This window comes from Zonotrichia leucophrys, chromosome 1A, assembly GCF_028769735.1.
Source record: "Zonotrichia leucophrys gambelii isolate GWCS_2022_RI chromosome 1A, RI_Zleu_2.0, whole genome shotgun sequence".
In the NCBI taxonomy this organism is placed as follows: domain Eukaryota; kingdom Metazoa; phylum Chordata; class Aves; order Passeriformes; family Passerellidae; genus Zonotrichia; species Zonotrichia leucophrys.
In genome coordinates this window covers 26,899,282-26,913,711 of record NC_088170.1, presented here as the reverse complement: position 1 = coordinate 26,913,711, position 14,430 = coordinate 26,899,282, and the positions used below count along the sequence as shown (strand labels likewise).

The window sequence follows — 14,430 nt, the reverse complement described above, 5'->3', positions numbered from 1 at the left end:
TGGCTGAACACGAGCCAGCATGTGCCCAGGTGGCCAAGAAGGCCAATGGCATCCTGGCCTGGATCAGCAATAGTGTGGCCAGCAGGAGCAGAGAAATTGTTACCCTCCTCTACTCAGCACTGGTGAGGCCACAGCTCAAATCCTGTGTCCGGTTCTGGGCTCCTCAGTACAAGAAAGACATTGTGGTGCTGGAACATGTCCAGAGAAGAGCAATGGAGGTGGTGAAGAGTCTGGAGCACAAGTCTGATGAGGAGTGGCTCAGGGAGTGGCCTGGAGAAAAGGAGGCTCAGGGGAGACTTATCACTCTCTACAACTGCCTGAAAGGAGGCTGCAGTCACACGGGGATTGGCATCTTCCCCTAGATAACAAGTGATAGGACAAGAGCAAATGGCCTCAAGTTGTAACAGGGGAAGTTTACAGTAGATATGAGGAAAAGTTTCTTCATGGATAGGGTGGCCAAGCACTGGAACAGGCTGCCCAGGGAAGAGGGGGAGTCACCATTACTGGCAGTCTCTACAAGACTTGTAGCTGCGGCACTTCAGCCCAGGGTTTATTGGTGGACTTTGCAGTGCTGGGCTGATGGTTGGACTTGGTGATCTTATAGGTCTTTTCCAAACTAAACAATTTAATGGTTCCATGATTCTATAACCTCTATTTGTGGGAATGGTGCCAAACACCCAGTACCTTAACCAAGATTAGGACAAGAGAATATTGACCCTAGAGGTTTTACTAATCTGTGTATGTGATTGAAGGTGGTGTGGTAAAACTATTTTGGTAGAAAATCCACTATATGAGTGTGTGACTGAACATAATCACATGCATGGAATTCTTGAGATATGTCTTGTGTGTTACAAAATTAGTCAAGACCCCAGGGACCTAACAGAAGGCAGTGGTTATCTGTAACAAAATTAAAAGGGAACTCGTGTGGGAAGAAAAGGGAAGGACAGGAAAAAAACACCTGGAGAGCTCAAAACTGTAACACTACACCAGTGTGTCTTTTTCTTATTGCTGACATTTCTTTTTTACATTTAGAGTTTTCCTTGCAGTTGATCTCAACCCCAACATCTACTTATAAAATTACCTAAAATAAATTTTATCAGCTTCTAAATAAATGTGTATGAAACAATAACTGTCTTTATGAATGATAGTATAAGACATTCTGACAATATAGCATATTAAAGTCACACGTAAGTTGCTAAGGCAGTTTAGTGTCATAGCTAATTTTCCCTTGCAATTCTCTCATTCATTCAGCAACTAGCAATACTCTGCCATGGTCCATATTTTTAGTAGTCTACACAAAACCAGTATACCTGTGGCTTATCTGGGTCCCTCTAAGGCTGGACATGGTTTCTTCCAAATTCTGTCTCAGGTCTGCAATGTTCTTGACGGTTCTCATTCTTCTTGTTTCAGGGTCTTCCCCTGGAAGAAAACAGTAAAACTTAAGCATGTGTTTTATTAAGGTTGAATAAAGTGCACAAGAATGCACACATATGATTGTAAATATCTTTTAATATTTTAAAAAATAAAACTTCATCCTTTCATTAATAAAACACATATACACTCATAAACAACATGTGGTATGTAAAAAACCCCACCTGCCTGTTAAGGCAGGCCCAAATCTGTCAATGAAACTCTGATTTACAGTGTTGGGATTTTTATCCTCTGTAATCAAGGCAGGATGCAGCCCCAGACCACTTGATAAATTATAAAGTCCCTTTTTAGTCCTTGACATTTTACATAACTCAGTAGGAAAAAACGCCACAGTAAATCTGTGATCTGTCATCCCAGAAAAAACTGGGATGACTCTTAGAACAACTCTTCAGCATTCACTTAACATTAACAGAGGCTATTTCAATGTACTTCTTAAGTAAGGCATTTAATAAAGCATCTTTCCTAGACTGTAATGCTTTTCTGAAGAGGGACATTATTTTTAATATGGGATAGAAAAAAACATGCTTCTTGGGATAGAAATTGGAACTCCGTAAGCACACACATCATTTATACAATTAGACTTTTCAACAGCCTTCAGGATCCATTGTGAAAAGCTAGTCTCATATCTCAGATAATGAAGCTTTCAGAACTTCACCTGTACCATCCAGAACAATGTTTACTTCATACAATTAAAAACAAATTTAAAAGAGGAGAGAAGTTATATATGATATGTTACAAAAGAGAAACATCATAAACCTCAAAGAAGCTTCCAGTGGTCAGTCATATACAAAACCCCAGAAATGCAGGTTTTCTAGGAAATTCATAGATCAAGGAAGTTTAATTCATTTTACTTTTGAACAACAGGAGAATTCCAAAAGAAATTCTGTGACAAAAATCTCTGATTTCTTCAAGGCTAGTGTTCTACTTCTGATCATGTCTTGTACCTGTTTCTTGTAAAAAAGTTGGCAAGAAGCCATTAGAATTATGTATTAGAGTTAGATGTATTTTACATGTATTAGAGGTTCATGTAAAATGCTGAACTTGAAGTGCAAATAATTCCTTTTTGACTCTATCAATTACAAATTTCACATCATACCCTCACAGGCCTTCTGCAGTCAGGTCCTATTCCCCAAACACTCTGTAGCTGCTAAGAAAAATCTCAACTCCTGACATTATATGGAAATAAATTATTTAATATAAATTCCATACAAACTTTAATTCCTCCTCAACAGGCAAACAATGCATTTAACTAGCCAACATACCCTGCAGTTGTGGCTTAATGTTAAACCAGCTTTCACAGCAATACAATTTTGAGGTTTTCCCATCTACCCTGCCCTGGTTGTGTCTTCTGTCCTCTTTGCTGCAGACAAACAGTCCTTTGGGAAATTGTGTTTGCTTATTTCATCACTCACAAAAAAATCTTCAGTGCTTTAATGATGCTAATGTCTACAAACATCTGGTTTGGCACCATGAACTGACAGTGGGATCAACATGTGGACAGGATGGAAAAATGAAGTGGGGATACAGGTCCTGCACTGCTGCCAAACTCTGTCTTCTCAAGCCACACCCCAAGGCCATGTCTGTTCACAATATTTAGCTTCACAAAATAAACTACCTGTGTACATTTTTACATGTAGTGTCTTGCAGGAGACAAATGCCTGCACTGAAATTATTTACAACTGTTCCTGTGTTTCAAGCTACATGTGTTCGCTAAAGCACTGGCAATCAATGTACTCATGGATCCCAGCAGCTCTTTGCAGAAGTTTCTGTACCACCCTGGAGCTTCCTGTGAGGCAGGAGGGCTCATGGCCAGGCTAGGCTGAAGACATTTACATCCTGTTAGACTCAGACTGCTTTTTAAAGCCCAGACAATTTCCAGGCACACTGTCCATTGCTTGCCTCCAGCCAGTTGTCTGTGGTGCACTCAGTTCCTCAGCCACTGCCCTTTGCCTTCGCCCCTCTGCCAAATGCATTCAAATTGACTTCCAAGAGCACATTATATTCCTGCCATAATACCTATATAAGGAAGACCTTGCCCTGCCTTGAACCAGAGGTGAAAGAGTAGCTTGTTGGTATAAGAAAATCTTCTATTTACACAGAAAGACAAATTCTGGGGTCTTTGCATGCAGAATTAAAGCCAAAGCAATACTTTACCTTTATATTTATTTGAGGAACTGAATACAATTCCTATTTTAGAGTGATGTTGCCCTTTTCCTTCCTTGTTTATCCTTGTCAGTTGTCCTTTGCTGTATGTTAACACTGCAAATTCTTGCAGCAAAAATGACAGCAGCTGTCTTTTTAAATATGTATTGCATAGTAAATGGCATAACAAAGCCTTGAGGTATAATTGCAATACATTAAATAAAAAAGGTACATATATGGCAAGCTGCCAAAATATATTTTCACAGTAAAGAATACTTTGCTTTCAGACAAATTATACCATAAAATTTGATTATTCTATCCTGCAGAGGTGAAAAACTTGAGATCTAATGTCTTTTGATCTCTCAGTGACACAGCAGATAATTTCCACCAGTTTTAACAAAAAAAAGAGTTAAAACCGAAGTTTTATTATACTAAAATACTACATAGTACTATTTTAATAAAATCTCCCACTAACTGCTACAGTGATTTGAAAGAAATAGTTCTTTTTTCTTTCCATTATTCTCTAAATGTCACTGGAATCCTGCTGTACCATGGATGAACAAGTCAGAAAGTATAAATAGTTGACAGTGAAGAAATATTCTGTACTGAGTACAAGATCCTATGTTTTCATGATAGCATTGACTCCCCATCCACATCAAGCCTCCTTCTGTAAAGAGGACCATAGGGATGATGTAGATGTTAATTTTTCAGAAAACTAGCTACACCGTGGCTGCTAGTGGAGACACTTTGGTGCTTATTGCATCAGGACTGGGTTCAAAGGCATCCCAGACTCCTCTGGGTACCTTGTTCCTTATAATATGGCACAGTCATCACAGAGTCTGGCCATATTTGCAGGACCTAACATATCAGAAAAGCTCCCAGTCTTGTTATCTCAAGGGATTCTGGTTTATACACTGAGAAAAAATCATTCTGTATCACACATGGGGAAACTGGGATAAGACTAAAACTGAAACCTGAAACTTTCTGTCAAAATTCTGTTCCTCTCACAAGAAAGGCCATTTTATCCAATCATTTGCAGCTTCATCATTTATAAACATGAATATTCCAAAAGACTGTCCCCAATTTTTTTGCCTATAAACAGTGAATCATTATTCCCTCAGTAAATTTCTGGAAAATACATTGATTTCTTACACTGTGTGATACATTCACAGGAAATCAAAATAGACATTTTACAGAAACCACTAGATACCCAGGTCAGTCTTTTACATTCACATTTCTGAAGCTCACTCATAATTTCACATTCAATAATAGTGTTCATAATAATTTCTGTTCTTCTGCACATGTAATCACAGCCCAAAGCAAATGGGAGTGTAACAATTCCATCAATTGTCTGTTTTGCATGAAAGGATTTACAAATAAGAAACGTTTCCCCAGAGAATTGTCCACTATGAGATATTAATTCAGAAAGGAAAGTACTAGTTTTACCCTACAAGCAGGGAAACTGAGGCTTACAATAGAGCAGGGATTTGTCAGTGGCAAACAGCTGAATAGGAGCAGAGGCACATTAGAGCTCAGTCTTCTGTGCTAGCAAGCTTTTGATCTCTAGCAGAAGCCCTTTTAACCTACTGGTAGAGTCTAATAATAAAAGGTATGCACACAAAGAGAATTGTTATTTCTTTCTTGTTTTGAGGTAACAGCTTTTTACACTATATACACAGTAAAAATTTTGTCCTTAATGTTTAAACACAATCAGGGCTAACATATCTACCAGCAAGAAGCTCCAGGCTAGACACATGGCATATAACCTTTGAAAAGCAAGCAGCTACTTCAGCCATTTAACTGAAGACTGAAGAACAAAGCTTTGGAAATGAACACTTTGAGCACTCTCTTAAAGGGCTGAGAGATGAAAAGTAACACAGCAGCCTTTGAAGCACCTATGGCTGTGGACTTCAAATACTCACTGGTGTGCACAGATATAACAAAAGTGGCTATTTGAGCTACACTGAAACCCTGGCACTCACAATTCCACATGTAGGGGTGCAGTTATCTGCAGGGGGGCTAGAGAAGGGGCAAGAAACACTGGAGGGTCAGTTTGTAGGAAGGCCGAGATGTGCTTCGTCCCACCCAAAACTTGGATTCAAGATATCAATTTCAAATTAATGAGAAAAAATAACATTAAAATAGATTTATTTAACAATAAACTAATAGCACTTAAATATTTCACCTTATTTTTCAAAAAGCTAAGCTATGTTCAGTTATTCACAGGCTGCTGCTGCCCCTGCACCCATCACAAGCAATTTAGACATTTGTCTTCATTTCACACAGTCTTAAGATGTCACAGAAAGGAAACAAAGAAGAAATGGCTAGACCCTATTTTTGCATACTACTGCAAATAAACCCAGTTCTGTCTTGGGAAATCACTGTCAAGATCAAAAATCTGCTCCGTGCAGATATGTGCTAACACTTGGGTCTCCTCCTGCCCTTCCTGATGACAAGCCAAAGTTAACTTACCTAAAATATCAGTATAAAGGACCTGTTCTAGGTCACCCAGCATTGTTATTATGACATCTTCATCCAGATGTGCAGTCCCTTCACGCAAGCACCCTTCCTCCTCCTCCTCTGCCCAGGTCCTGCTGGGGAAATGGGATGTGCAGGACGCATTTTCATCATCGGATTTTTTGCTCTCCTCACTGTCAGTCTGAAAGCCTTCACCTGTACACCGGTCTCCTGACCTCTGGGATGTCCTGCTTCCAGCAGGGGGTATCCCCTGAAATGCCTGGGTTGTGGTGAATCCAGAGTGGCAGAGAGAGTGCACAGACTGTGAGAATGCCTTGGACAGGGAGCCTCTGCACCCAGCTTCTGCATGCCGCTGTTGGTAACTCTGGCTGGACTTGGAGGCGTTTCCAAACCAGTTCTCCCTGTATGAGTGTCGCCTCTTCTCCCCTTCACTGATGAGTGTGAGATTGGTTAGAGACTTCTGCTTCTGAAGACGAGCACACCCTCTTCTAACCTCTGTGCCTTTAAACACTGACAGTTCAGCAGATCGCTGCATCTTTCTGGCTGGGCTGCACCTCAGTTAGATTTCATATTTCTGAGATGGACAGCAGCTGAATTCCCCCAGGAGCTGCGGGCGGTGCTCCCTGCATCACCGCACGCGGCACACCCCAGGTAGCACACGCTTGCACTCACAGTGAAAGCACAGCTCCCACATGCACTCTGCACACTGCAAGGGACTAGACAGGCACCGTCATCTTCTTTAAAATTACGCTGCTGTCTCTGCTCAGCCACTTCTTGTCCGTCACATTAATCTGCAGTACTTACAGTCATTTTCACTTCGATTTCTCTCAAGCAGAAGAGAGTTGATCAAACACTCTGCTCCAGCACAGAAGTAATCCCAAAAGCCAGCTGTGTTTTCCCCTCTCCATCCAATCACCAGTCTCATCGGAGCGGTGGGCCTGCATCTCTTTCTACAGCTGCTGCCTTCTGAAATCCAAAGTAGGCACAAGTACTGTCTTGGGCTTTTCCCTCCCTCTCACCAGCTCATGACTGATCTTAGTGCACAGCTCTTCACTTCAGATGGGCTGACACAGAGCTGCAAGTACAGCCTCCACGTCAGAGCTCAATAAAGAGCCAAAATTAACCACTGAAGCACAAGCCTCCTTACATTTTAGTATTCAACCTGCATTCCCAGATATATGACTCTTCTCTGCTACTGCAGTGAATGCTGCTGGCTGCCATGGCAGCAAACATCCTGGTGAATTAAACCGGAGACACAGAAGCCTCTGCCCAGTTTACAGTGCCACAGGTTTCAAGACACAGCTTCACCTGAATGGGATGCTACAGTAACAGATCTAGCTCATGGTCAAATCCTATTTTTCTCCCAGAAAGGTAAGGATGAAAAACTATTTCTTCCATATCACTGTTATTCCCTATGCAGGAAGCTAAAAGCAGACTTGCAAAAGGACCTTCAGTCTTGCAATTTCTGCTCTAAATAAAAAATATAATTTAATATCATAAGACATGGAACACAACAGTATTTGTCTGGTAAAATGGTTCATAAAAGGAAATATTTAATTTCTTTCTCCTTAGAAAGCTACTCTGTTTGCACCTCTCTGAGATTCAGAGGCTAGTACAGAATTATAAAATCTGTAACAAATCATTGTTCCACACTATTATGAAGAAAACCTATTAATCGAGGGGTGATTTTTTAATAAAGCAAATAAATATTGTGTCAGAACTAAGTTCAGCAATTTTGAATGCTATTTTTAAATTCACTGTCCAGAGAGAAAGAAGACTTATGCTAAAAGGTATGTCTTTTCTCACAAAGAAAAAGATATTAGTCCCAGAAATGGACAGATGAACAAAGAAATACCTGAATTTAATTATAATCTTTTTAGATAAAAAACTTTTTTATCCAGGGGAAATTAATTTCACGAAACATTATATAGAAATCTACAAATAATAAAACTGCTGTATAAAAATAAACTGCTTTTGTCAGTGTGAAAATATGCTCAAGTCTCTACCTGAGAAACCTTGACAGAAAAATAACCTTTAAAAATGCCACCCTAAGAATTACAAGCTGTTCACAGATTTCCTGTATGAATAAACAGATGTTAGCAGAAGCCTCACTGTGTATTTCTTGCCTTTCATTGGTTCAGTTTACAGTTATTGAAGATACACAGGGGAAAATTCTCAGAAATTTCAAAGGAAAGGTACATTTCTTCCTAGATAACTCTCAGAAACATGGAATAATTCTCAGAAACATGGAATAACTCAGAACAAAAAATCAGAAGTCTAAAGTAATGGTGGTTTTCCATATTAAAGCACTGGATTTCTGAGGAAGACATCAAGAGCAAGTACCACTCCCATCCCCACCTAGAACACACAGTCAAAGGGCAGACAAGATGAATGGTCTGTCTGCCTGAGTACAAAACTGTCCCAAACATTAAACACCTATCACTTTTTCAGCATGGAAAGAAAAGATAAGACTGCTGTGTTTACTCCAGGGTCTGCAAGCTGCAGTGACATATGGGCTCTTGGAAGGGTTTTGCGAACGTGCTGGTGCCTGCCTGCAGCAGAGCAGGTGTGGTGTGGATGCCAGTGGTGTCTCAGAGCTGCTGTGGTGCTGGTGCTGTCACAGAATACCAGAGCACTGCCTGCACACTCCTGTGTTGGTGTGCACTGACAGTGCCATGGGGCTGTCCCAGCCTGTCCAACTCGCCTGAAAAAGCTGTGGTTGCTAGAAAGTCCTCATAGGGAGGTATTGACAATAGAGAATTTCAAAAAAAGAAGGGCAGGGCAGTCTAATTCTTTTTTGCATTAATTTGTTTTATATCCTAAATTATACTTAAATTGGTACAGTATTCTCCATTGCTATATTTTGAATTAACAGGAAAGATAATGATTTTTAGCTCAGTTGGTCAGGGCATAGTGCTAATAATGGCAAGGTTGAGGATCCAATCCCTGTGTGGACCATTCACTGAAGAGCTGGACCTGATGATCCTTCTGGGTCCCTTCCAAACCAAATCAGACTGTAATTCTGTCATTTGGCTCTATGATGCCAAATTTCTCTTGGTGATTGTCTTGGAATCAAGAGAACGGGCTTTTTTTCCCAGCATAAAGAGCAAGTGTCAATCTCTCCCTGATATTTCAAATCCATTAATAACTTCTCCACCTGCCCTCTCATGCCCCAACACCTGCAGGCAGTGACTTGTCTCCATGGAAAGCTGTAGGCCGAGGTGGACCTGCTCTGCCTCCATGCAGGCTCCCAGTGAGCATGGTCACATGCAGCAGTCTGCACTGCAGGGCTGCACTGGCCTCAGGAACCCTTGTGGGCAGGGCACAGCCCTCGTGCCATGCACTGCTCTGCTATGGAAGCAGGGCTGCTCAGCTCCAACATGAGACCAGATACAAGCTACCAGAACTGGACAGGTACAGCCAGTGCTCTTTCTAGCTGGGAGCAGAAAAAGTTTTGGCAGGGGATGAAAAATATTCACCCAATGAGCTACCCCAAACCTCCCATAGGGTGCTGCCAATAGGTGCCACTCCCCCCAGGCTGGACAGGTCTCTCTGGCAGTGACACAGCTGTGTCCTGGGCCACCCAGTGAGCCTCAGGGTCTCTGCTGACCTGTCACTTCTCCCAGTTGAGCTGGTCATTGCAGCCCAGCTTCAGAGCACACAGGTCACAGAGCATCATACTGAAAAGGGAATGACACTGGACTGTGTGAGAGCCATGTGAGGGTAGCTGGCAGCTGCAGCATTTGTCTGCCTCACTTTGAAATACACTGAAAACACAGTGAGTGCAGTGCTGTTCTACAGAGGTACTGAGGCTAATCACACAACCTTCATTCAGCCTTCCTGTGTACAGACATTTTACCACATCTCTTAATTAGAAAGTCATATGAACTTTTCTCCCATTAATCCCATTGCCTCATGTGGCTGACCAGGCCAGGGTGATCATCCCCAGACACAGTGAACACTTATTTATCTCAGACCAAGTACTCAGTAGAAACAACACTGAATTTGTCCTTGTACTTTACCACATCCCTCTGCAGGGTGTCATTTGCCAAAACATAAAATTGCAATGTGAAAAATTCTTAGGTTTATTTCGTCAAAAAGAACTTTCTAAAGCTCAGCTCTCCATTTTAAAATGTTGAGATATAGTAACCGAAAAATACATCTTTCTATGGTAAGAAGAAAGTATAGGAGAGTAGAGAAGAACAAATGTCATGACAGTATTATTTCCCAACTACCTTGCAATTCAGTGTGCTCTCCACCCACCAAGCAGAAATATGTTTACATCAAGAACATGTTAGGGAACTTCCTCTATCACAATCAGTATAACATACTACTTTATTTTTACAGTCTCTTTACTAAAAGGAATTATAAAAATTATTTTAAGAACTAATAATCTTTGGGCAATTTTGCTGTCAGATAAGATTTTCTTTGAAGTCTCAGTGAATGGTTTAGAACCCTACAAATGAATTATGTAATAGATATGGAAATGCATAAGATTATGAATCTCTTCAGCTAAGCTTACTTGAAAAAAAAATAAACTATTCCTGCATGTATTAATTGTTTATTTCAGAGAACAAAAAATTAAGCACAATAAACATAAAATATTTAAATTTGAATGTTTTTATGCTAATCCTGCCATTGAGATAGCCCTATAACTTTTAAAAGTACTGTTTCATTTCTGCTTCATTCATCAGATTTTAAATAATTAGTCAATATTTATAAATTCATGAATAATTACTTAATCAAACACTTTGCATTAAGCTCTGAGAACATGCCAGCACTTGTGAAAGCCAAATGTTATCACTGATTTAATGAAATAATACTTAGTTTACTGACATGTACAGTTTACAATGGATTATTAACTAATTAACTTGCTGACATCCTTCTCCAATAAACCTGCTGCAGAAGGTGATAAATGTCACAGCTACTTCAAGAAGAAATAGTTGGTAAGAAAGTCTGAACAACTTGTTCCCAGCCATATCGTGAATAACAACAATCAACCTGAGTTACTTTATGAGCCATTATTGCCATTATCATATTATAATCCTGTTTATAAAGATATATTCTGGTTTTGTAGAAACTGTGTGGACAGATACTGAGTAGTCTTGTTGAGGCAAACACTATATGAAGTACATGCAAGAAATTGTGTTCATACTTGAATGCAGAATTGTTCCTTATTTAGGGGACTCAGATTCGGTCTGGGATTTCCCAGACAGAGGTCTGCACACCTGTGTGCCACATGAGCAACAAGCCTACCACACACAGAACACACAAGACCTACTCCTCAGGTTTCACGCCTACAAACAGGGCTCACTCAGTGGGAGTACATGTATCACTGGAGCTGTGCACACAGAGGGGATTCAAGGTGTGCAGGAAGACTAAAAGCTGCTCTGGGTGTACTCTCGTGCTGATTGCCATGTGCACTGTGGAAACACTTGAGCCTGTTCTGACTGAGCTGTGGAATATTCAAAGGGGGAAAAAAGTAGAAAAAAGTCTGAAGCACTTCAGATCACATCTAGAAGAAATTCCCACCAGAGACATGGGAACAGATTTACAATACCTCTACCAAGATGCAGAACTGCTTTTAGGCATATGACATGTATACTGGCTTTAGGCATAAGCCATGTATATATTCACCAAGAGCAACAGATTACTGGTGATAATATAAAAATAAAGAGGATGTCCAGTTTATCAGGACAACCACAAGCCACACTTGTGAGTCTGTGCTTACACCAGCCTCCTGACCTCCCTTGCCTTCCAGCACTATTCTCTTCTCATGGTTGTGCAGGTAAAACCAAGAAATCAATTGCAAAGCAGTGGGCAGGAAGCACGTGGCTTGAGCTCTGACTTTACCTTTCACCACATCTGAGTTGGAAGACAGGAGAAGCTTTAAAGGTAACCAGATCCCTTGGAGGAGGAAGACAGAGGAGAAGAGAGCTGAAAACTCCCTCTACAGATTCTTGCTTTACTTTCTACTTTCCCATCATCACTGTTTAGACAGGAGCAAAGGGATGTGAACTGCCTTGCTGGACGCAGAAAGCAGAGCCATGAATTTTCACCACTACAGCAAGGAAATTATCTTGGGCTTGATTCCTGAACTACACCAGGAGAATGATGCCTGGCCAACCACTCCTAAATAATTTTAAGATTTTTTTTTTTTACATTCCACTTTTGTCTTAATTGTGGAGAATGCTTGAACTAGACAGGCTTAAAGCATCAGTTTAGGTTCAGTTGGCTGATATTGGTCCAAAGTGAGTTAGGAGCTCTGATATGAACAACTTGTCTGGTTATGGAGCAGTAATCTTCAGCCAAGAAGCAATAACAAACAAGAATGTCTAAATATTCAGAAAATAGAGAAACAGTTTATACAACAATATTGGCTAAAATAGTCCTCTAGTCCTGAGGATGTCAGCCTTAGTTCTAAATATTTGGCACTTTAAAAATAATAATGATCAATGAAGCAGAAACAATACAGGTGGGACAACACTTCATGAAAACACTCCTCCAAGCTGTTTAGTGATTTCCACACATGTTCACTCTTCAGCATTATCCTTACTGATCCTTACAATTTACAAACATATTGTGCTAGTGTGGTGGCTACTGAGTTTCAGAAGAATATCAAGATAATATAAAGATGATGTCCACCCACAGCAACAGCTGAAAATTTCAGGAAACAGGTAATATCAAAATGAAAGAAAGTGGATTCATTGCTTAATACCCTGAAAATAACTGACCAGACCACAGAAATTAACCTTCCTATCTCTTTGCTACAACACTAGTGTAATTCCTTGATCATATCAGAATGAAGATGCTCTTAAGTAAAAGAATTGAACTGTCCTTTCTCATAGGTAATCCATCATGGAATACTCCTCTGAGCAACTATCACATGAGCTTTTATCCATGCAGATCTAACAACATAATCACCAATGACTTGGTGATAGTTCATCCATGCAGGAAATTAATTACTCAGCAAATATAGTACTTGATCCATTTATTCCTTTTGCTGCTAACAGTGAAATACAGGTAACACACCTCTGCTTCCCTATGTGCACAGCAAATCACTGACCACATTTTCCCAGTGGTTCTGCTTTATGCCAATCAATGGCTAATGCCAGAGTCTAAATAATCAGACTAGGAACATCTCTGTTGTCTAGTTTTCTTTGTGTCATATTTTTCTTTTTGATGCTGTTTAGTTTTTGCTCACAACAGTAAAAAGGTCATCAGACATGATATTCTGTTTGATCATTTCAGCAGGTATTGAATTGTTTGGGGTCTTTCTAGCTTCTCTCTGGATAATTCCTTGAAGCATCTCTTGATTTGTGGTAAATGTTTCAATTAAACTCTTTATATATATTAGACTAACGAGTCCAATTTCTGAAGTAATTAAAAACAACTTTATATTTTAGCAGGTATGCGTTACCTCCAAAGAGGTGATATATTTATCACAGAACCTGGCTGCAAATAAAGAATGCCAGAAGACTTCCAAAGGGACTGAGGCAAATCAGGACAAAACCTATTTCAGTAGGACTCAGCTAAATGCCAAGACAGTCCCCATAAATCTTGGGCATCTGATTACCCTTTTGGTGGAGAGATAATTTTAGAATGATGTATCAAATTAGTGCTTTAAATGAGTTATATCCTGTGTGAGAAGAACCAAGACTCATGACAAATCCATTTAAATGCTGACAATTTGTGGTAAAAGGGCAAAACTGTAGTTAAACCAGTGAGATAGGATATCACCCTCAATTGTTGTAAAATTATAAGATTAAGGATGCTAATGAAAAACAAAACAAAGCAACAGCAAAAATAAACCCTTAAACCTCCAAGTAACAGCTCTTGCAGAGTCCCTTTGGAACAACTTGTACACAACCCCGGAGTGCAGCTCAGTCCTGATGAGAAAGTGAGATGTGGCACACTTTGCTTTTTGCATGGATAGGCAGTCATGGCCAGATCCAGTGCTGATGTAACTCAGCATGGTTCTGTTGACTTCAAAGGAATTATTCCAATATGACTAAAATCCTTCAGCTTTGTAACCTAGTAAGGACCTTAATCCATGTTTACAAGGAATTCCTTGTAACACAACCTTTAGCAGCTTAGCTCTAGCAGCAGCTTATACGTCAGGTACAATAGTAAGGACTTGCTTGTTTTCTGAATACAGATTCATTAATGAAAGGAATGTGTATATTATGTAATTTATGTCTCAGTTCTGATGTTATGATTTAATTTGATGTTATTAAATGAGAGTGTTAAACTTTCTGAAATCGACTTTCCACTGCTCCTCTTGGAACATTCAGTATGATTAAATGAAGTAACAATTACTGGAAACCCTAGATTGTCAAAGTGCAGTTTTTGCAAAATGATAAAGAGGGTATTTGAACA

General features: G+C 39.9%; 1 protein-coding gene across 7 annotated transcripts in view; it reads right to left on the bottom strand.

The window, feature by feature from the left end:
• The window catches only part of NAV3 (neuron navigator 3), a 468,550-nt gene that overhangs the window by 106,689 nt on the left and 347,431 nt on the right, over positions 1 to 14,430 (bottom strand). For all 7 annotated transcript variants that reach the window (XM_064701983.1, XM_064701980.1, XM_064701982.1 and 4 more), the window contains one exon: positions 1,311 to 1,419. In XM_064701983.1, the coding sequence (XP_064558053.1) occupies positions 1,311 to 1,419 (109 nt within the window). The remainder of the gene's footprint in view (positions 1 to 1,310; positions 1,420 to 14,430) is intronic.